The sequence below is a fragment of the Hibiscus syriacus genome, unplaced genomic scaffold, assembly GCF_006381635.1.
Source record: "Hibiscus syriacus cultivar Baekdansim isolate YM2019G1 unplaced genomic scaffold, ASM638163v2 tig00110462_pilon, whole genome shotgun sequence".
NCBI lineage: Eukaryota > Viridiplantae > Streptophyta > Magnoliopsida > Malvales > Malvaceae > Hibiscus > Hibiscus syriacus.
This window is the reverse complement of record NW_024062747.1, coordinates 3,209,300-3,234,895: the sequence shown is the minus strand read 5'-3', so window position 1 is coordinate 3,234,895 and position 25,596 is coordinate 3,209,300. Positions and strand designations below refer to the sequence as shown.

The window sequence follows — 25,596 nt, the reverse complement described above, 5'->3', positions numbered from 1 at the left end:
CCACTGAAGTTTGAACATAAATACTTTGTCTTTTCAATATTGATCATTAGACCTTTTTCTTCTAAAGCAGTCTTCCAGGTAGCCAGTTTGCTATTCAGCTCAGTTTTTGTTTTAGCAACTAGAACAATGTCGTTAGCGAAAAGCATACACCATGGGACACTGTCTAGTATCGCACAATAGATGTCATCCATAATCAAGGCGAAGATGTAAGGGCTGAGAGCCGACCCCTGGTGGAGTCCGATTTCCACGGGAATGCCTTGGTGTCGCCGATTATAGTCCTGACGTATGTAGTAGATCTACAGTACATATCACGAATCGCCCAGATATACGCACTTGGGATTCGTCTCGTTTCCAACGTATTCCAGATCGTATCACGGGGAACGCTATCATACGCCTTCTCAAGGTCAATGAACGTCATTTGAAGATCTCTATTTTCCCCCTATATTTCTCCATAAGCCGTCGAAGTAGATGAATCGTGTAACACCCCCAACCCGTATCCGACCCGGATCCGAGGTGTCACATTGACTTTTCAAAACATTTACTTGTATAAAATAGTGAGTAATTTAAAATTTTTATACATATAACTTATTCAAACATTTACAGAACCATTCAGAGCTTATATAATATATTCTTTTGAATACATTCCAACTAGAACTTCATATATTAAAATACATACGATTCACCTATCTTCTGATCTGACATTTGGTAAGGAAACTGACATGTCTTGCTCCACATTGCTCTTTAATCTTCTTACTTCTGTAACCTACGTGTGAAACAATCACACGCTAAGTCTATGACTTAGTGAGGCATTAACGTATAAAAGTAACTCTAACTACTCAAACATACATGTACATATCATCTCATGCTATCATACACAACAATATAATTTCCCATAATATTTATAATACATTTTTCATAACATATCATTCCTACACATATCACGTACAATATATTTATATTATTGCTTTATTAGCCTATGTATACTTTGAGAACTCAAGGTAAGTGAGTACATTGAGGTTGTGCATCACTACGCTGCCACCACAGCTCGTATAAATGTCCCGAAGGACCTATCCAGAGGTCACAAAGACCCCGGCAACTATCCATAGGTCATAAAGAACCTCGCAACTGTCCATAGGTCCCGAAGAACCTAGGTAAATTGTCCATATGTCTCGAAAGACATAGGTAAACCCTCGACTCTTGGCATGCCAACTATACCCCTAGCTCTCATATCACATAACATGAGTATTATCAATTATAACATTTCATATCACTTGTTCTTTCTCTTCTGTCACATACCACATGTATGTGTAAGCATATATTTCATATTATAAGTAATCACCTAGATCATTTCATATATCTTATATCATTTCTCATTTGTTTCACATATCACATATCTTATTGCTTATATCTCTTAAGCACTTAATCACTTGGCTCATAATTTCATATAGTCACATATCACTTATCACATGGTTTACATATTATGATCATGTAATCATATCAAACATATTCACACACATAAGAATCACCTATTATATCTCATAGACACATCATTTCCATACATTTATCACATAGTTCATATAACTTTTCCTACATTTCATGTCACATATTCACATGTACATATCATTGTTCATATGATTTCATATTCATATGTTACTTATCTTATAACACTTCCCATGTGTTCATATAACATGTATATCATTTTCATCTCTTGTTCACATATGTTCCGGTATATCATATATATCACATATGCATATAGATCATTTTCATATTCACATAGCACATACAAGAACAAATCAATTCATATAGACAAGCATACACATACTCATATTAAACACAAGTTACTATTCATAAATTCATATGCAACACTATAGGAAATAGACTTGTCGCAAATCTTATTTCCATCATCTATCATATACTATCGAATATGCACTCGCGTTGACCTCTCTAAGTTCCAATCCACTTTTATGATTTCCTCTCTTTCGATCGAATCTTAACTTGATACTCGTTCCGGAACTTGTTCATGTTCGATATCTACATAATCATACATTAATACATATCAGTATCCCATTAATATACTCTAATATATCATTTCTTAGACCAAAAGAAATGTTTATTTCAATTTCCCCTTGAAGAGCATCTATGCATTCTACAGTGAATCGATGTATTCTACAGTGAATCGATGCATTCTTTAACATGTGCATCGATGCACTACCCATGCATCGATACACAAATCACCTTCGATGTTTTCATTTTAAGTGGATGCATCAATGTACTCCTTATGCATCGATGCACCAATTGCATTCGATGTTTCTTCTTTAAAGAGTGCATCGATGCACATTGAATATGCATCGATACACCTTGCCCATAATTTGCATTTTAAGCCCAAAAATCATCAATTCTTCATTCAAGTCTTTTATTTTAAGCCCCTGATATGTCATTAATTTCATCTACCATTACTTAAACCAACTTATATCCATGTAAACCATTTTTATCTTCTATATCTCATCATGATTCTTAAAATTTAAGAATCTTACTAAACTTTAAACTTTGTTATTAACCCTTTCTAACTTCATATATTTCTTATTCATAGTGATGACAAGTCAAATTTCTTCTCAAATTTCACTTATTAACTCTTTTCCAAAAATTCATCTAAAAACTCATTTTCTTTAATCTCTTCTATATATTTCATCTTGTTGTTTTAGAACAAATTAAGCTTTCCTTAAGCTTAATTATCATCTAATGATCATAACCCAAACTTAAAATCAATAATTAATCAACAACAAAGAAACTCACTTTGAGTCATGCCTTCACGTATGAAGAATGAAGAAGAGAAGAGAAGAGAATTCTAGAACCTTTTATCTCTTCCCACGTGATTTTCCTTATCTTATAAGGAAAATAAAATCTTCATTGTCAAATGACCCTTTTGCCCTTCAATTCATCTTATAATTACTAACAACTTTTATGATTTACTTCCAAATAAATCATTGAACTAATCCATAGTTCTACTCTAGTCACCAAATTTTTAAACTTTATAATTTGATCACTAACCCGGTATTGAGGATGTTACAAATCTCCCTTCCTTTAAAGAAAATTCGTCCTCAAATTTTCACTGAACATATCAATAAGAATATATCTTCTAATATTCTCATGTTACCTCATTTACTTAATCTTTCATTCCTTTAATTCTTCAACTACCTTTTTCCCTTATATATTCATCTACTATCACTTATCATATAAACAATAACTAGTAACTTTAATCCACTTCTGTCTTTTCTCTCATTCCATTATGCATTTTCCTTTGACCATTTCTGAAATTTCATATAATGTCACTAATCACGTAGACAGTAACATCCATTTTCATCACTCAACATCATAAATCCATCTCTAACTACCTTATAATAACCAAATTCGTTTTCCATCATCATTTAACCAAGAACATGACCTTAAATCTTCTTTAAATACGATTTAACATACACTTTAAAAAATCTTTTCACATCACCTTGCACACTTTTCTTACTTCTATATCAAAATTGTCATCTACACTTCCATATAACTTTTATCGTATTTGATACTTTAACTCAATCCCTTTTATTTCTTTATTCCCTTATTCCTTTATTTATTCCTTATACACAAATCATATATTTCCTTTCATGTTCACATACTCTTGTCCTATCACCGATACTTATCTCTGTGTACCAATCTTCATTGCATCCTTATAACTTTAGATTTGATCCTCATAACTTTGATAACCCCATTTATTTATATAGAACTTCCTTCTTTATCATTTCTTATACTTCCAGTACATTCCCATCACATATTCTTGTTAGCCAACGCTAACTTTTTTCATCTTAACTGCAAATTCTTATCATATAAACACTCTTGCTTATACATAATGTTATCCCTTCGTTTCGAACTCATAAGCTCTGACTTATACATCTTATACGCTTGTCACTGATACACTTATTCTTGAACTCTTCTACCAAATCTCACTAAATGATCTTTTAACGCTCTTATGGTGACACTGGTTCACCATATTCTATCTTATCCATGGAATAATAAAAATATTTCACATCACTTTTCTGATTCAAAACTAGGAAAATCTTCTATCATTATTATAATATGATTTCAACTTTCTGAAATCAACCTTTAATCTTATAAGACACCTTCTGAGGTTTTTGCTCTTCATCCTGCCTGGCCAGGGTAGGTGAATTGCTATCACCATCAGATGTGTCAGCTATCGATTTACTTTACTTTGACAATTTATATAATCAATTCTTACTATATCATACAAATCTTATTCTATTAGCAAGACATCATACTCCTTACACAATCAGATTAGAAATTTTCACTTTTAGTTGTCATGTATACATTTTTAAACCTCATTTGACTTCGGTTTAAGCCTAGAATCGGCTAAACCTTAGCTCTGATACCATTAAATATAACACCCCTAACCCGTATCGACCCGTATCCGAGTCTGAGGTATCACATTGACTTTTCAAAACATTTACTTGTATAAAATAGTGAGTAATTTAATTTTTTTTAACATATAACTTATTCAACTATTTACAGAACCATTCAGAGCTTATACAATATATTCTTTTGAATATATTCCAACTAGAACTTCATATATTAAAATACATATTATTCACCTTTCTTCTGATCTGACCTTTGGTAAGGAAACTAACATGTCTTGCTCCACATTGCTCTTTATCGTTCTCACTTCTGTAACCTACGTGTGAAACAATCACACACTAAGTCTATGACTTAGTGAGGCATTAACGTATAAAAGTAACTCTAACTACTCAAACATACATGTACATATCATCTCATGCTATCATACACAACAATATAATTTCCCATAATCTTTATAATCCATTTTTCATAACATATCACTCCTACACATATCACATACAATATATTTATATTATTGCTTTATTAGCCCATGTATACTTTTGAGAATTTAAGGTATGTGAGTACATTGAGGTTGTGCATCACTACGCTGTCACCACAGCTCGTATACATATCCCGAAGGACCTATCCAAAGGTCACAAAGACCCGGAAACTATCCATAGGTCATAAAGAACCTCAGCAACTGTCCATAGGTCCCGAAGAACCTAGGTAAACTGTCCATATGTCTCGAAAGACATAGGTAAACCCTCGACTCTTGGCATGCCAACTATACCCCTAGTTCTCATATCACATAACATGGCCATTATCATTTATAACATTTCATATCACTTGTTCATTCTCTTCTGTCACATACCACATGTATTCCATATTATAAGTAATCACCTAGATCATTTCATATATCTTATATCATTTCTCATTTGTTTCACATATCACCTATCTCATTGTTTATATCTCTTAAGCACTTAATCACTTGTCTCATAATTTCATATAGTCACATATCACTTATTACATGGTTTACATATTATGATCATGTAATCATATCAAACATATTCACACACATAAGAATCACCTATTATATCTCATAGACACATCATTTCCATACATTTATCACATAGTTCATATAACTTTTCCTACATATTCATGTCACATATTCACATGTACATATCATTGTTCATATGATTTCATATTCATATGTTACTTATCTTATAAAACTTCTCATGTGTTCATATAACATGCATATCATTTTCATCTCTTGTTCACATATGTTCCGGTATATCATATATATCACATATGTATATAGATCATTTTCATATTCACATAGCACATACAAGAACAAATCAATTCATATAAACAAGCATACACATACGCATATTAAACACAAGTTACTATTCATAAATTCATATGCAACACTATAGGAAATAGACTTGTCACAAGTCTTATTTCCATCATCTATCATATACTATAGAATATGCACTCACCTTGGCCTCACTAAGTTTCAATCCACTTTTATGATTTCCTCTCTTTCGATCGAATCTTAGTTTGATACTCATTCTGGAACTTGTTCTTGTTCGATATCTACATAATCAGACATTAATACATATCAGTATCCCATTGATATACTCTAATCTATAATTTCTTAGACCAAAAAGAAATGTTTATTTCAATTTCCCCTTGAAATGCATCGATGCATTATTTAACATGTGCATTGATGCACTACCCATGCATCGATACACATCTCACCTTCGATGTTTTCATTTTAAGGGGATGCATCGATGTACTCCTTATGCATCGATGCACCAATTGTATTCGATGTTTCTTCTTTAAAGAGTGCATCGATGCACATTGAATATGCATCGATACAACTTGCCCATAATTTGCATTTTAAGCCCGAAAATCATCAATTCTTCATTCAATTATTCTATTTTAAGCCCCTGTTATGTCATTAAATTCATCTACCATTGCTTAAACCAACTTATATCCATGTAAACCATCTTTATCTTCCATATCTCATAATGATTCTTAAAATTTAATAATCTTACTAAACTTTCAACTTTGTTATTAATCCTTTCTAACTTCATATATTTCTTATTCTTAGCGATGACAAGTCAAATTTCTTCTCAAATTTCACTTATTAACTCTTTTCCAAAAATTAATATAAAAACTCATTTTCTTTAATCTCTTCTATATCTTTCATCTTGTTGTTTTAGAACAAATTAAGCTTTCCTTAAGCTTAATTATCATCTAATGATCATAACTCAAACTTAAAATCAATAATTAATCAACAAAAAAGAAACTCACCTTTGAGTCAAGCCTTCACGTATGAAGAATGAAGAAGAGAAGAGAATTCTGGAACATTTTCTCTCTTCCCACGTGATTTTCCTTATCTTATAAGGAAAATAAAATCTTCCTTGTCAAATGACCCTTTTGCCCTTCAATTCATCTTATAATTACTAACAACTTTTATGATTTACTTCCAAATAAATCATTGAACTAATCCATGGTTCTACTCTAGTCACCAAATTCTAAAACTTTACAATTTGATCACTAACCCGGTATTGAGGATGTTACAAATCTCCCCCTTTAAAGAAAATTCGTCCTCAAATTTTCACTGAACATATCAATAAGAATATATCTTCTAATATTCTCATGTTACCTCCTTTACTTAATCTTTCATTCCTTTAATTCTTCAACTACCTTTTTCCCTTATATATTCATCTACTGTCACTTATCATATAAACAGTAACTAGTCACATATCATCTCATGCTATCATACACAACAATATAATTTCCCATAATCTTTATAATCCATTTTTCACAACATATCACTCCTACACATATCACGTACAATATATTTATATTATTGCTTTATTAGCCCATGTATACTTTTGACAACTTAAGGTATGTGAGTACATTGAGGTTGTGAATCACTACGCTGTCACCACAGCTCGTATAAATGTCCCGAATGATCTATCCAGAGGTCACAAAGACCCCGACAACTATCCAGAGGTCATAAAGAACCTCGACAACTGTCCATAGGTCCCGAAGAACCTAGGTAAGTTGTCTATATGTCTCGAAAGACATAGGTAAACCCTCGACTCTTGGTATGCCAACTATACCTCTAGCTCTCATATCACATAACATGGGCATTATCATTTATAACATTTCATATCACTTGTTCTTTCTCTTCTGTCACATACCACATGTATGTGTAAGCATATATTCCATATTATAAGTAATCACCTAGATCATTTCATATATCTTATATAATTTCTCATTTGTTTCACATATCACATATATCATTGCTTATATCTCTTAAGCACTTAATCACTTGTCTCATAATTTCATATAGTCACATATCACTTATCACATGGTTTACATATTATGATCATGTAATCATATCAAACATATTCACACACATAAGAATCACCTATTATATCTCATAGACACATCATTTCCATACCTTTATCACATAGTTCATATAACTTTTCCTGTATATTCATGTCACATATTCACTTGTACATATCAATGTTCATATGATTTCATATTCATGTGTTACTTATCTTATAACACTTTCCATGTGTTCATATAACATGTATATCATTTTCATCTCTTGTTCACATATGTTCCGATATATCATATATATCACATATGTATATAGATCATTTTCATATTCACATAGCACATACAAGAACAAATTAATTCATATAAACGAGCATACACACACTCATATTAAACACAAGTTACTATTCATAAATTCATACGCAACACTATAGGAAATAGACTTGTCGCAAGTCTTATTTCCATCATCTATCATATACTATCGAATATGCACTGACCTTGGCCTCACTAAGTTCCAATCCACTTTTATGATTTCCTCTCTTTCGATCGAATCTTAACTTGATACTCGTTCTGGAACTTGTTCATGTTCAATATCTACATAATCAGACATTAATACATATCAGTATCTCATTGATATACTCTAATCTATCATTTCTTAGACCAAAAGAAATGTCTATTTCAATTTACCCTTGAAGTGCATCGATGCATTCTTTAACATGTGCATCGATGCACTACCCATGCATCGATACACAAATCACCTTCGATGTTTTCATTTTAAGGGGATGCATCAATGCACTCCTTATGCATCGATGCACCAATTACATTCGATGTTTCTTCTTTAAAGAATGCATCGATGCACATTGAATATGCATCGATACACCTTGCCCAGAATTTGCATTTTAAGCCCAAAAATCATAAATTCTTCATTCAATTCTTATATTTTAAGCCCCTATTATGTCATTAAATTCATCTACCATTACTTAAACCAACTTATATCCATGTAAACCATCTTTATCTTCCCATATCTCATCATGATTCTTAAAATTTAAGAATCTTACTAAACTATCAACTTTGTTATTAATTCTTTCTAACTTCATATATTTCTTATTCTTAGTGATGACAAGTCAAATTCCTTCTCAAATTTCACTTATTAACTCTTTTCCAGAAATTCATCTAAAAACTCATTTTCTTTAATCTCTTATATATCTTTCATCTTGTTGTTTTAGAACAAATTAAGTTTTCCTTAAGCTTAATTATCATCTAATGATCATAACCCAACCTTAAAATCAATAATTAATCAACAACAAAGAAATCACCTTTGAGTCAAGCCTTCACGTATGAAGAATGAAGAAGAGAAGAGAAGAGAACTCTGGAACCTTTTCTCTCTTCCCACATGATTTTCCTTATCTTATAAGGACAATAAAAATCTTCCTTGTCAAATGACCCTTTCTCCCTTCAATTCATCTTATAATTACTAACAACTTTTATGATTTACTTCCAAATAAATCATTGAACTAATCCATGGTTCTAACCTAGTCACCAAATTCTAAAACTTTACAATTTGATCATTAACCCGGTATTGAGGATGTTACAAATCGCCTCCGTATTAGACCTTCCTGGCATAAAGCTAAATTGGTTTTCCGAAACCCTAGTAACATGTCTCAACCTAGCCTTTATCACCATTTCCATAGCTTCATGGTATGGTTGAGTAGTTTAATACCTCTGTAGTTGCCACAACGTTGGGGATCTCCTTTATTTTTATATATTGGTATCACCGTAGACTTTCTCCACTCCTATGGCATCTTGGCAGTCTCTAAAATAATATTAAAGATGTCAGTCAACCACTTAACTCCCTCTTCTCCTAGGATTAACCACACAATGATGGGAATTTGATCTGGACCGATAGCTTTGTCCCTCCCCATCTTTCGAAGAGCCATTTTGACTTCCTCAAACCCAATCCTACTTGTAGTGCAGTTATTGGCCGTAGTATGATGGTCGGTTGACCCATCAACGATACTATCTATATCGGGAGAGGCGCTTTCATTAAACAAGCCAAAGAAGTAACTATCCCAAACCCTCTTAATATCATGATCTTTCACTAAAAGAACACCATTGTTGTCCTTAATAAACCTAATGATACATAGATCCTTTTTCCTATTTTCTCTGGATTTTGCAAGCCTGAAGATTCTGTTTTGTCCTTCATTGGTGTCTAATCTCTTGTACATTTCCTCGTATGCCTTATCATTCGATTTAGCCACTGTTTTCTTGGCTTCCCGCTTTGCCTCCTTATATATTTGTTTAGCTCTCGATCTTTTTTCGTCTTCATTGCATTGTATAAACTCCTTGAAGCAAGTTTGCTTTGTCTTCACCTTAGTTTGGACTTCGTTGTTCCACCACCACGATTCTTTATGTTCCTTGACCTTTCCTGTCGAAGTTACGCACTAAATTGAATACAAAGTAAATTTTAGAGTTAAATCTGTGAAGCTTTAGGAGCTTTAGGACTAGTAACACAATTTTATCATTGTTAATTTTCACTAGTTTATACAGATATAAACGAATATGTATTATATATGTTCTAAAACGTTAAATAAACATTTTTAGAAAAAAAAACAATATAAAAGCAAATTAAACATAAACAACTTTCAAAATAGACAAACGATCCAAATATAAATGATTTAAAACTCGGTTCATTTACACACAGGCACGAGGGACATAGAAGCCGCCGTTTAGGGATTGAAAAAGAAGATGAAACGTGGTCGTCTCACACAGCGGATAAGTGGGCCCTTGCAGGGATAGGGCTGTAGCGGGCAGTGGTCTTTGGCGGGGGGGATTAAATAGTGAAAGTGGGGTTTGCACACAAAGGACGTGGTCCTCTGCTTTGGGTAACTGGACACGTGGGTTGTTTGACAGGTGGCGGTACAGGGCTGGCACATCATCCTCGCTTATATCGTGCCCTCCTTTGGCTCACACTTTATTATCCGTACCACATTTTTTTTGCAGCCCCATCACGTGATTCCACTCCCCGCCCCTCAACTTTTTTATTTTTATTCTTATTTTGCATTCTGTTCTGTTAAAAGTGAATTAAGGTACTTTTTTTAATAATATATATAAATCGATTGTGCTAATTAATATCTTAATCTGTCTTGTTCATTATGCAACAATTACAATTTCATTATTGTACGAGATAATTATATATATTTTTAAAAATATAATCTTTAAATTTCAAAATATTTTTTATCATTTTTAAATTAATATTTTTTTTATTTTTTTTATTAACGTATCATTGACTCTATTAATTACAAATTTTGATCTATTTTTTATTGTCATAGAAATTGAACCATTGATATTTTATTTTATTTTTCAAAACATTCAAAATATATTAATTTTTTAGGTCATGATTTCAATTTTCACGATCTTCTATAATTAGTATAATTAACAACACGTTCATTAGATGATTAAAGGAAAATTATATTGATAGTTTGAAAACTGATATGAAATGTTTAAAGATAAGGAAACAATTTAGAATAAAATGTATAATATAGGGACCGATATAAAATATTTCAAAACTTAATGATCAACTTAAAATGTTAGTCATAATTTGAATACCTCCAATGCAATTAACTCTTATTATATAAACATAATTATGAAAAAGGTAAAAATTTAAAAATAGACCATAAAAATCCTAAATTCTTTTATGATTAGTTAATTAATTTTTTTGTTATATTTAAATAATTTATAAATAACTATACTTGTGGGTTGCAATAATAATATTAAAAATAATTAACATAAAACTAATTAGAACCAGGGATTTAACATTTATAATGATAGTGATGATTTTTAAGACAACACATTTATATGTTTTTTTATTAAATTAGGTTAATTATAAGACAATATCTGTTTAAATATAACTTCCAATTATTTGGCATTGAATACTCACAACTCTAACATTTATGGTGTTTGAATCCAGACCTCAATGAATAATAACAATTATAGGATGAGTATGAGATGAGTATTTGACGTGAATTTAAAACGTTTTAGCCTAATTTTATAGTCAATTTTTTTAATTGGGTTTGGATTGAGTCGGATCAAGTTTTTCGAAAGATAAGATTGACTCGAATTTAGAGTGAAAACATCCAACCCAATTCGATGCAAAAAATATTAGTATAATTGATCATTAAATATTTAAAAAATATTATAATATCCTTCTATCTATCTATTTATCTATCTATTTTCAATTAGATCCCATTTTATCTAATAAAAAAAGAATTGAATATATGCATGTATATTTATATAGGATGATATACAATTTTAACCTTAAAAGTCAAATCAAATTTCAAGTTGAATAAAAATTTCTTAAATTTGAATCAGATCGAATTACAAAATAAAAAAATGCTATACTCAAATTAAAGTTAGATCAATTAAAAATCTTATTAAACTAATCCAACTTGACTCCGGACAATTTTTATTAAATTTCACCATAGCTGTTTTCATATAGCTAAACTATTATCTTTAAATTCAACTCTTAAATAAGAAATACAATTATTTCATTATTAATTTTCATAAAAAAAATTAAACTCGCAATTTCATTAATAAACGTCAAATTCTTTGCTAATAATCCAAATTCACTAATTGGAAATTTTTATTAAATGAATATTTAAATAAAATATTTCTGTATACAATAAACCTTAAATTCAATATTTATTTAAATAATATCAAATTATTTACTATTTAAATTGAGGTACCAACAGTCCTAAGTTGCTTTATCATTGTTCCAATATTTAGATATAAATTTTCTAATAAAATTGAAGTTATAATGGTAATCTGGATAAAACTGATGGGTTACGTGGCGTCCCGGGTGGCAATAACAATTTTATAAATCATGATATAAATAAATGAAAATATAAACTAGAAAAGAAAGCATATAATAATTTAGAGAAAAAAAGGTGGAGCTGAGAGGACGTCAGAGCGGAGACCTAAGCTTGTCTCAAATTCACGCTTTCTCTTAGGCTTCATATTGAAAAGTCAAAAAGACCCTTGAGCACTTCCCAATTTACGATATTAGTAACTGAAATCAGTGGAGAGTGTACAAAAAAAAAATCCCTATCCTCAGCCCCTTTTCTTTCGTTGATCGATCTCGCTGCGAAGAAATTGGAGCTCCGACGGCAGCTGGTTCCTGATAACCGGAAATCGGACGCCATGTCACTGGGAGAAACGGTTTCCCGGTCACCTCTAGATAAGCCTCTCAACCAGCTTACCGAGGATGACATTTCTCAGGTCACTCGCGAAGATTGCCGCCGTTACCTCAAAGAGAAAGGTTTCACTCTCTCTCTCTGCATCTTTTTTTTCTTCCTTTTATTTGTGTATGTTTTGTGTTTTTAGTGTAAAAGTGTTTGCATGTTTTGATTTAAATTTTGTTATTTTTGGCTTGTTCTGTGCTTGTAGGAATGCGGAAACCGTCGTGGAACAAATCGCAGGCGATTCAGCAGGTGATCTCGCTGAAAAATCTTCTCGAAACGACGTCAGATTCCGACGCCACCGATGATGCTCGGAAGAAACTTTACACTACCTGCCCCCAGTACCCGCCTCGCGTGCGTGCATTTCTTCCCCCCCCCCCAATAAATTAGTCTTGTTTAACGTTATTTTATTTCAAATTCCAAGGCACGGGTAATTTTACTTGGTTAGTAGACATAGTTTAGAAACTTTTCTCTATTGGTCAAACTAATCTAATTAAATAAAATTTTCGCAGGCCGTTTCTGATTCAACCGTTCTACCGAACGAAATGACACTGCACGACGTGATCTTGGCTCAAGCCAACGAATCCATTTCTTGTTCCCGTCCAAATCCCTTGAAATCTGAATTTTCCGGTGATATTTCCGGTCGAACTGTCGCCGCCAGAAATGATTCCGTTTCTCCAAGGTTCTCTTCTTGTGGCAGTCTATTGCTTTATTTCTGAATTACCCGACTTCAATGAGGTTGAGGCCATTTAATTCTCCTATTCTTTAGGAAGTTTGATCCAACATAATGTTAGTCAAGCGTGTTATTGACGGTTGCTAGAGTCGATGCCCAATGGTTAAATTAGCGTTTCAGTGTAACGGAATGTGAATTTTGCACATGTTCCCGGGTGTCTCTGTGGCATTCCATAATTTCCAAGGTCGAATTTGTGCTTGCAATTAAGACCAGATCTTCTAGTCAACGATGACGGCATGCTAATTATAAGTTTTTCTTTTCCTTTTTTCCTTCCACTATTAGACTTGTGATCTGGAGGGTCCTTTAGAGTTAACTCCTAGTTATGCTCTAAAACTATGAACATTTAAATTAGTTGAATGGGTGGTAGGGTCAACATATAGACACAGATGATGTGGCACCAACTGTTGATGTATTTAGTTTTTCGGAGTAATCCATTAATCTTGCCATCAAAATGAATGAAATTTAAGTTAGGAGAAATATGGAGTAAGTTGTGTGGTTCTTTACTTGTTGATGGTTTTCTTTGATGGATACCAACTATAGAGGTACTAAATACTTCTTTCAGGAATATCCAATTAGTTGAAGTCTTGTAGTGCTGTAGTCACATTTCTGCCCTTTCTTAGTCCTTTTATAATTAGCATGGCTTCTGGTTTCAGATTCTTGTATATATGAAAAGGGCAAAAGGCAGCTGAAATGTATGCTTTCCCTGTCTTTGCTTTCGTGATTTTGGCTTGTAGGACTATATACTTGATCAAAGCTTTATCTCCTAGATATGCAGTGAATAGATTTGCCGGTATTGCTGATTTTGTGGTCACATATATGCTTTCATAAAGTTTTCTTAAGAATCATTTACCTCTTCCCAAGTATCAAGATACCACTTGATCGAATGAGTTTAGATTACGGCATCTCACAGAAGGTGGTGTCTGTCAATGTTTTCTGTCACTTTCTGACTTCTGTAGTGAAATATTTTGAGTAGATTGCACTTATTGCTTTACTGGTTAACTCCATGACTTCTTTACTTCAATAACCAGCCTAATTTCATGTTAGATTTTCTAATTAAAATATTGTATCTTATTGGTTTGGTGCAGATTATTTTTTATTTTAAAATATACTTGAGGTCATAGTTCAGCTAAGCATGACCAAGTCCTGAAAGATTTAGAGCTACTTGTTTTTGAGTGAATTTCTGGGCCTTGACATAGACTTATCTTGAGCATTTCTTTTAAGGAATATATCATATTACTGGTTTTCCTTGGTTGATGGTGCCAATTGAAGTTCTAAGGGTGAATTTTCCAACTGTCCAGAACTGCAGGTGCAGCAGCAAAAGAGTCAGCAGGACAGATGACCGTCTTTTACTGTGGGAAAGTGAATGTCTATGATGATATGCCTAGTTGTAAGGTCATATATCTTCCACTTCTCTTCACAGTTCAGATATTTTTATGGCTTATCTCGCTATATAAGTCTTATCATACAATTGTTTTGCAGGCTGAAGCAATCTTGCAACTTGCAGCTAGCCCAGTGTCACTTCCGCATGAAATTCTAGCTGATCAGCGGACCACACCATGGTCCATTCCTTGCCATTCGCAGGCTGCAAGTGTCAAAACAAGCCCATGCTCGCCGATGGTTATATTGCCACCACAGCAAACAGGTAGGCTTTTGGGTTGGTTGAGGTGCCTTTAACTTTCGCTTCATTTCTCTTCTAAGTCCATATGTAGTTTGTATGACCCAGAGCTGTAAAGGGTAAATGTACCTTGGTATATGTCAGTAGAATCTATAAAGGGTAAATGTACTAGCTTGTTTAAAAAACTGGTATGATACAGTGCTTATATAGCGTGATAGTTCTATACTGATTATTAGCATGCCACGTTCATTTTTTTCCAGTAAATTTAGCAGAAAACTGTCAGTTTCCTCGAGAAGAGTGCAATGCATCTCTTGAAGATAACCTTGGTAAACTCTTCCTTCTAATTACTCATAAAATCTCATCATTTCCGTATTGTCACAGATGCAGCAGTGTTGATGGTCTTTGATTTAATGAATTATGATTGGAACTTACTTGCCCTTGTTTTTGTATTTTTATGCTTATCAGCACGATTGATTTTAATACAGTAGAGCCATCCCTTAGGTGCTTCAACCCCCTCCTCTCCATGATAAGAATGCATGTTCATAAATTCATTGTTATACATGTGTATACATATATTTATGTTATGCCTCACTAAGTCTATGACTTAGCGTGTAAGTGATTTACACGTAGGTACCAAGAAACAAGAAGAGCAGTAATAGAAGTGGCAAGGACATCATCACTATTAAAAGATCATATCAGAAGTAATTGACAAAATAGGTATTTTGGTTGTGTATAGAGTGTTGGCATGTAATAAGTTGTTAATTACGAATGCTCTGATCAATTTTGTATTTTGTGGTCTCTTTTATGTAAATTAACGTATGTTGTTTTAATGAAAGTTTAAAATTTCTCTGTTTTCTTTAAGTGTCAAAGTTGAAAAGTCAATGTGACACTTCAGACTCTATCTGGGTCGGATACGGGTTGGGGGTATTACACATGATATTCAACATATTAGCCTTAAAGAGACCATCACATATTTTATTTACTATGATTAATTTTGGTATTCCACTCAACCAAATTATTCTCTACTCTTTTAACTTCTGCACTAAGTTTTAAGAGTTTTTATCTCGTCATAGTATAGTTTTTAAAATTGAAATAGTGATCATAGTAATGAATTGTGCACTAGGTAGGTTTCAATGAAAGAGGTGATTTACTAGACACGCTTAAGTACCAGGACTTTTATAGAACCAATCCTAGATATGCAATTTCATACTCATCACACCACTTTTCAATAAATATTTATATATTTTCTCTTTTTTTAATTAAGGTCTCTTTAAAGAATTATGCTTGATACTTTTACTCACAATAGTATTTTATTAAGCATACATATTTTGGGCTAACACTATTATCTTATCCTTAGTTGTATTACCTTAGTCTTTCCTAGTGGTTTGATCTCATTTCATAGTATCCACTAAGTTTTAAAGACTAGTTTAAAGGCTCATGCAATGTATTTCATGTATTTAAAAAGCATGAATTAACAGACAACAATTCTAAATAATATGACCTCGCAGGTATAATCAAAATTCCAAATAGACTTGTTCATTCTCACCATGCATACAATTTCATTCTTTGCATCATCATTTTTTAATCAGCATGACCCCAAAATCCATCGTGACAATCACTTAATCTGAACCAACATCTCTTTTGTATCATCTGAAGTCAAATTAAGAATATACATGGTTAGTCATGAAATTAATGTACTGACAATAATGAAAATAATTTATTGATAGTGACAAGATCATATCTTTAGGATTTTGGTTCCTTATCTTCAAGAGATTATAGAAATCAAACTCAAATTTATCAAATATTCAGTTTGAAGAATCTTCTTGTTCAACATCATCATCTTGATTCTCCAAAATTGCAACCATTTTGTTGTCTTTATAAATTTCTCAAAAGAAATTATTAGTATGATAAAATAGTTGATATTTATTTTCAACTTAATATTCAGAAACTGAATAATCTTACCCTAACATGAAAGTAAATAGTTACTCTTCTCCACATATAATTAGAAATCATTTAATATAAAAAAATCTTATAATAAATAAACCAAAATATATCTAATAGATTTACTTTATAGTATGCCTTAAAAATATTTCAAGACTTTAAAAAGTCGAAACAATAGTTTGACGGTCTCATAGCTCAACTCATTGTACGTGAACCAACCATTTAAAATTCTTAAACAAATAATAAAGAATTAACTAAGGCAATTAATCATGATAACATATTATCATGCATAAATGCATAAATAATCCGATGCACACTAAACACCAGCGTTCCAAATTAATCATGATAGCATATTATCATGCATAAATGCTTATAACACAATCTAAAAGCTGTCATTTAATAATAAAATTGTTATCCTTTAAACTTCAAATGTGCCTAACGCATTTCCATCTTAAAATCATGAAGAATGATGTTACATCAAATAACAACTAATCTTTAAAACATTAAAAGTACATAAATATTAATAATTCAATCATTAAAACATTGAAACCAAAAATATTCATGACATCGTCAATTGCATCAAGCTACATCGCACCACGATAATAATAATTTGTATCAAAATATTACGTATCACTTTGATGCAAGGTTGAACCGACATTTGAATTCACAATTACACACAAACTCGAATCCAACATCATCGTTCCTTTTACAAATATCATGCAACAATTCGAATTTATTTCTAAATTGTTAGAAAAATATACTACTGCAAAACGAGACGTTAACATTTCCTGAAAAATATTAAATAAAATAAATAATCACAATAATAACCATGTCGTGGTAATTCACTGCCTTAGAAGTAAATTCACCCCGATGTGTGTAATCGCTACAATGGACGAACAACCCCTGAGGTTAGCACGGCTCTCTAAAAATTCGTACACCCAAAAACTGGAGTGACCTTGGATGATACTGCTCTTCTCTCAACTCAAACAAACACTCAAAAGAGGAAGAGTGTTTTAGAGCAAATATTTGCTTGGGATGTTTAAGTGAATGAAATTGCACACTATTTATAGGCTAAATAGTGAGGGCAAAATAGTCACTTCCAATTCTATTAAACATAAAATTAAAAATCTTTAAAAGATAGTTACAAACTGAGCATTATCAACACAGGGAACAGCACTGAGCGTACTTAAAAATCATCTGCATTGATCTTAATTCATGCTCCGATGTAGCTGCATTGATCGCAACCGTTGCCTTTGTTAAACAACCACCGTGCAAGGCGGTTTCCAGTCCAAAATTGTGTTCCGCCGTCTCCCTCTACGCATGTCTTTTCTTTGTTTCGAAAAATAAGATGTAATATGTTGTGCGCTTGGCGACTTTGCCCAGCCCTTTTTCCTTATTAGTACAGTTTCTGCTTTACCTTGAGCAATATGCCATAGAGTAGTTTCCTACTTTTTCCTTTTTTTCTCTTTTCTTTTCCATTATCGGTTGAACATGTTCCTAGTGACCCACTAGTTTTGAGATAGGGACTGGACTGATATATTTATATAACTTGTTTTCTTGTTGATAATGATGCTGTTGGTTTAACGGTTTGTCCTGTTTTTGCTTTTCTTTTAAAAGGTTCGTTTTGATCCCAATTTTTCAAAATTACTAATCTTATTATCACGTCTAGTACATTTAAAAGGTTCATTAAAATGGACCAAAACACGATAATGGTGGGGGAAAATGCAGACAGTAGATATTGAAATGAAGCACTGCAGGCGCGCATTTGATCAAAGGCAGGAATAAGATGAGGTTGTCTAGGACGCTGTGGGCAAAAGCGGGACCAGGATTCAGGGACGGGGTGGAGTAAGTGTGTAAATAAATATTTTTTTTAATAAATTATTTGCAAATCATTTATATAATATTAATTTATGTTTGTTTATTAAATTAAATCAACGAGAATGAATATTTTTATATTCATTTAATAAACGAATAAACATATATATGTGTTCCGTTTATTTATTTTCACTAATAAATTTATTTATTGACTCGTTTATAAATTTATTTACTCGGTTCTTCTTTTTTTTTCTTATCTTTTACCTATTATTCTAAATAGTGACGAAGTTACGCACTAAATTGAATACAAAGTAAATTTTAGAGTTAAATCTGTGAAGCTTTAGGAGCTTAAGGACTAGTAACACAATTTTATCATTGTTAATTTTCACTAGTTTATACAGATATAAACGAATATGTATTAGATATGTTCTAAAACGTTAAATAAACATTTTTAGAAAAAACAAATATAAAAGCAAATTAAACATAAACAACTTTCAAAATAGACAAACGATCCAAATATAAATGATTGAAAAAGAAGATGAAACGTGGTCGTCTCACACAGCGGATAAGTGGGCCAGTGGCCCTTGCAGGGATAGGGCTGTAGCGGGCAGTGGTAGTTGGCGGGGGGGATTAAATAGTGAAAGTGGGGTTTGCACACAAAGGACGTGGTCCTCTGCTTTGGGTAACTGGACACGTGGGTCGTTTGACAGGTGGTGGTACAGGGTTGGCACATCATCCTCGCTTATATCGTGCCCTCCTTTGGCTCCTCACACTTTATTATCCGTACCACATTTTTTTGGCATCCCCATCACGTGATTCCACTCCCCGCCCCTCAACTTTTTTTTATTCTTATTTTGCATTCTATTCTGTTAAAAGTGAATTTAGATTAAGGTATTTTTTTAATAATAAATATAAATTGATTGTGCTAATTGCTTATCTTAATCTTACTTGTTCATTATGCAACAATTACAATTTCATTATTGTACGAGATAATTATATATATATTATTAAAATATAATCTTTAAATTTCAAAATATTTTTATATTAATAATATTTTTTAATTTTTTATTAACGCACCATTGACTCTATTAATTACAAATTTTGATCTATTTTTTATGGTCATATAAATCGAACCATTGATATTTTATTTTTCAAAACATTCTAAACATATTAATTTTTTAGGTCATGATTTCAATTTTCATGATCTTCTAAAATTAGTATAATTAACAACACGTTAATTAGATGATTAAAGGAAAATGATATTGATAGTTTGAAAACTGATATGAAATGTTTAAAGCTAAGGAAACAATTTAGAATAAAATTTTATAATATAGGGACCAATATAAAATATTTTAAAGCTTAATGACCAACTTAAAATGTTAGTCATAATTTGAATACCTCCAATGCAATTAACTCTTATTATATAAACATAATTATGAAAAAAGTAAAAAAGTAAAAATAGACCATAAAAATCCTAAATTCTTTTATGATTAGTTAATTATAATTTTTTTGTTATATTTAAATAATTTATAAATAACTATACTTGTGGGTTGCAATTATAATATTAAAAATAATTAACATAAAACTAATTAGAACCAGGGATTTAACATTTATAAAGATAGCGATGATTTTTAAGACAACACATTTATATGTTTTTTTATTAAATTAGGTTAAGTATAAGGCATTATCTGTTCAAATATAACTTCTAATTATTTAACATTAAACACTCACAACTCGTATATTTATGGTGCTTGAATCCATATCTCAATGAACAACAACAATTATAGGGATGGGTATGAGATGAGTATTTGATGTGAATTTAAAACGTTTTAGCTTAATTTTATAGAGTCAATTGTTTTTTTTAAATTGAGTTTGGATTGAGTCAGATCAAGTTTTTTTAAAGATAAGATTGACTCGGGTTTAGAGTGAAAACATCCAACCCAAATCGATGCAAAAATATTAGTATAATTGATCATTAAATATTTTTAAAAATATTATAACATCCTTCTATTTATATATTTTCAATTAGATCCCTATTTTATCTAATAAAAAAAGAAAATTTTATATATGCATGTATATTATATAGGATGATATACAATTTTAACCTTGAAAGTCAAATCAAATTTCAAGTTGAATAAAATTTTCTTAAATTTGAATCAGATCGAATTACAAAATAAAAAAAATGTTATACTCAAATTAAAGTTAGATCAATTAAAAATCTTATTAAACTAATCCAACTTGACTCCGGACAATTTTTATTAAATTTCACCATAGCTGTTTTCATATAGCTCAATTATTATCTTTAAATTAAACTCTTAAATAAGAAATAAAATTATTTCATTATTAATTTTCATAAAAAAATTAAACTCGCAATTTCATTAATAAACGTCAAATTCTTTGTTAATAATCCAAATTCACTAATTGGAAATTTTGTGATTATTGATTGAAATTTTAGGAGAAATAGTGTTGACTTTTGTTTACCAACAGTCATGTGTATATATATATATTTATGTTACCTTCTCAGTTTCTTAAATTTTATCTTAATTAATTTAGATCAATTTGTATCTCACGAATATTTTTATTAAATGAATATTTCAATAAAAAAAGTTTGTATACATTAAATCTTAAATTCAATATATATTTAAACAAATTGAAGTTGTTATGATAATCTGGATAAAACTGAGAGGTTACGTGGCGTCCCGGGGTGGCAATAACAATTTTATAAATCATGATATAAATAAATGAAAATAGAAAAGAAAGCATATAATAATTTATAGAGAAAAAGGTGGAGCTGAGAGGACATCAGAGCGGAGACCTAAGCTTGTCTCAAATTCATACTTTCTCTTAGGCTTCATAATGAAAAGTCAAAAAGACCCTGGAGCACTTCCCAATTTACGATATTAGTAACTGAAATCAGTGGAGAGAGTACAAAAAAATCCCTTCCCTCAGCCCCTTTTCTTTCGTTGATGATCTTGCTGCGAAGAAATTAGAGCTCCGACGGCTGCTGGTTCCTGATAACCGGAAATTGGACGCCATGTCACCGGGAGAAACGGTTTCCCGGTCACCTCTAGATAAGCCTCTCAACCAGCTTACCGAGGATGACATTTCTCAGGTCACTCGCGAAGATTGCCGCCGTTACCTCAAAGAGAAAGGTTTAACTCTCTCTCTCTGCATCTTTTTTTCTCCCTTTTATTTGTGTATGTTTTGTGTTTTTAGTGTAAAAGTGTTTGCATGTTTTGATTTAAATTTTGTTATTTTGGCTTGTTGTGCTTGTAGGAATGCGGAGACCGTCGTGGAACAAATCGCAGGCGATTCAGCAGGTGATCTCGCTGAAAAATCTTCTCGAAACGACGTCAGATTCCGACGCCACCGATGATGCTCGGAAGAAACTTTACACTACCTGCCCCGAGTACCCGCCTCGCGTGCGTGCATTTCTTTTCCCCCCCTAATAAATTAGTCTTGTTTTATGTTATTTATTTCAAATTCCAAGGCACGGGTAATTTTACTTGGTTAGTAGACATAGTTTAGAAACTTTTCTCTCTTGGTCAAACTAATCTAATTAAATAAAATTTTCGCAGGTCGTTTCTGATTCAACCGTTCTACCGAACGAAATGACACCGCACAACGTGATCTTGGCTCCAGCCAACCAATCCATTTCTTGTTCCCGTCCAAATCCCTCGAAATCTGAATTTTCCGGTGATAACTCCGGTCGAACTGTCGCCGCCAGAAATGATTCCGTTTCTCCAAGGTTCTCTTCTTGATTGCTTTATTTCTGAATTACCGTACTTCAATGAGGTTGAGGTCATTTAATTCGCCTATTCTTTAGGAAGTTTGATCCAACATAATGTTGGTCAAGCTTGTTCGTGATTGACGGTTGCTAGAGTCGATGCCCAATGGTTAAATTAGCGTTTCAGTGTGAACGGAATGTGAATTTCGCACATGTTCCCGGGTGTCTGTGTGGCACTCCATAATTTCCAAGGTCGAATTTGTGCTTGCAATTAAGACCAGATCTTCTAGTCAACGATGACGGCATGCTAATTATAAGTTTTTATTTTCCTTTTTTCCTTCCACTATTAGACTTGTGATCTGGAGGGTCCTTTAGAGTCAACTCCTACTTATGCTAGTTAAAACTATCTAAACGTTAGTTGAACATTTGGTTAGTTGGAGTAATGTGGTGTTACTTGTTGATGGTTTTCTTGATGGATACCAATGTAGAGGTACTAAATACTTCTTCAGGAATATCCAATAGTTAAGTCTTGTACAGCTGTAGTCACATTTCTGCCCTTTTTTAGTCCTTTTATAATTAGCATGGCTTCTGGTTTCAGATTTGTTATATGAAAGGGGCAAAAGGCAGCTGAAATGTGCTTACCCGTCTTTGCTTTCATGAATTTGGCTTGTAGGACTATATACTTGATCAAAGCTCTATCTCCTAGATATGCAGTTAATAGATTTGCCGGTATTGCTGATTTTGTGGTCACATATCTGACTTCATAAAGTTTTTCTAAGAATCATTACCTCTTCCCAAGTATCAAGATACCACTTGATCGAATGGGTTTAGATTACGGATCTCACAGAAGGTGGTGTCTGTCAATGTTCTGTCACTTCTGACTTCTGTAGTGAAATATTTGAGTGGATTGCACTTATTGCTTTACGGGTAACTCCATGACTTCTTACTTCTATAACCAGCCTAATGCATGTAGATTTTTAATTAAAATATATATCTTATGGTTTGGTGCAGATTATTTTTTATTTTAAAATACTGAGGTCATAGTGCAGTAAGCAGGACAGTCCTGAAAGATTTTAGAGCGACTTGTTTTGATTGAATTTCTGGGCCTTGACATAGACTTATCTTGAGCATTCTTTTAAGGAATATCATATTACTGGTTTGCCTTGGTTGATGGTGCCAATTGAAGTTCTAAGGGTGAATTTTCCAACTGTCCAGAACTGCAGGTGCAGCAGCAAAAGAGTCAGCAGGACAGATGACCATCTTTACTGTGGGAAAGTGAATGTCTATGATGATAGTAGTTGTAAGGTCATATCTTCCACTCTCTTCACGTTCAGATATTTATGGTATCTCGCTATAAGTCTATCATACAATTGTTTTGCAGGCTGAAGCAATCTTGCAACTTGCAGCTAGCCCAGTGTCACTTCCGCATGAAATTCTAGCTGATCAGCGGACCACACCATGGTCCATTCCTTGCCATTCGCAGGCTGCAAGTGTCAAAACAAGCCCATGCTCGCCGATGGTTATATTGCCTTCAGCAAACAGGTAGGCTTTTGGGTTGGTTTAGGTGCCTTTAACTTTGCTCATTTCTTCTAAGTCATATGTAGTTTGTGACCAGAGCTGTAAAGGGCAAATGTACCTTGGTATATGTCAGTAGAATCTATAAAGGGTAAATGTACTAGCTTGTTTAAAAAACTGGTATGATACAGTGCTTATATAGCATGATAGTTCTATACTGATTATTAGCATGCCACGTTCATTTTCTTTCCAGTAAATTTAGCAGAAAAACTGTCAGTTTCCTCGAGAAGAGTGCAATGCATTCTTGAAGAACTTACTTGCCCTTGTTTTTGTATTTTTATGCTTATCAGCACTGTTTTGCCTTTACTTATCATCTTCGATTGATTTTAATACAGTAGAGCCAGCCTTTAGGTGCTTCAACCCCCTCCTCTCCATATTCCTTATCACATATTCAGCTGCTGATATCACATTGTAATTTAAGTTAGGCAAACAGCAGAAGCAGAGTTTTACTTTCTTGTGCTGTTTTTCTAATCTGGGAATAGTTTTTCCGGCTCATGTCAGGACCATTTTTCATTCAAGAAGTTATTGGATTTTTCAAGTTTTTGGATGTTGATTAAATTGTTGTGTGTAAACAATAGTGTGATAAAACTGATATACTTTCATGGTAGGAATAAAAGGATATTTTGTTACTAATTATTAAGGTAATTGATTGATGTAATTATCAATGAGTGAAAAGAAACCAGTAATAGATTATGGTTTTTGCGCAATATGCAAGATGGTGTCTTTTATGCTATGATGATATCGACTTTCTTTCTCCCTTTATTTGTTCTAAATATTATTTTAACTTGCTTCCAGAAGGACCTACTAGCAGAAAAGCATTGGTGCAAAGATATCTTGAGAAGAAGAAAGACAGGTAGCTTCCATGCCAAATATGTCATACAATTTAGTTTGCTTTCGTGTACGTTTCTCATTACCCTGTTAGTTGAAGGTTTAAGAACAAGAGAAAGTTGGCAACTTCTTCATCTCCTACCTTTGACATCTACTTAAATCAATTGGGAGATCAGTTTTCAAGTGAGCAGTTGAAACAAAGTGAACCATGCTTTTCTCCCCATGCGGAAATGGTAGGAATAAAAGGGATATTTTGTTACTAATTATTAAGGTAATTGATGATGTAATTATCAATGAGTGAAAGAAACCAGTAATAGATTATGGTTTTGCGCAATATGCAAGATGGTGTTATGCTATGATGATATCGACTTCTTTCTCC

General features: G+C 32.4%; 1 protein-coding gene across 1 annotated transcript; it reads left to right on the top strand.

Moving 5' to 3' along the window:
- Window positions 1-12,830: 12,830 nt before the first annotated feature.
- LOC120126892 (protein TIFY 4B-like) lies at window positions 12,831-25,480 on the top strand. The gene is made up of 8 exons (XM_039144940.1): window positions 12,831-13,063; window positions 13,192-13,337; window positions 13,496-13,665; window positions 15,015-15,108; window positions 15,196-15,358; window positions 15,592-15,657; window positions 25,185-25,242; window positions 25,318-25,480. Exons 1-8 carry the CDS (start codon window positions 12,946-12,948, stop codon window positions 25,478-25,480), a joined length of 978 nt encoding a protein of 325 aa, XP_039000871.1. The 5' UTR covers window positions 12,831-12,945.
- Window positions 25,481-25,596: the final 116 nt, after the last annotated feature.

Bases quoted from the DNA above. Each gene is read 5' to 3' on its own strand.
- LOC120126892 (XM_039144940.1), top strand. From the start codon at position 12,946: ATGTCACTGGGAGAAACGGTTTCCCGGTCACCTCTAGATAAGCCTCTC. The intron at 15,109-15,195 runs GTCATATATCTT...ATTGTTTTGCAG, and splicing joins ATGATATGCCTAGTTGTAAG to GCTGAAGCAATCTTGCAACT. The intron at 25,243-25,317 runs GTAGCTTCCATG...TGTTAGTTGAAG, and splicing joins CTTGAGAAGAAGAAAGACAG to GTTTAAGAACAAGAGAAAGT.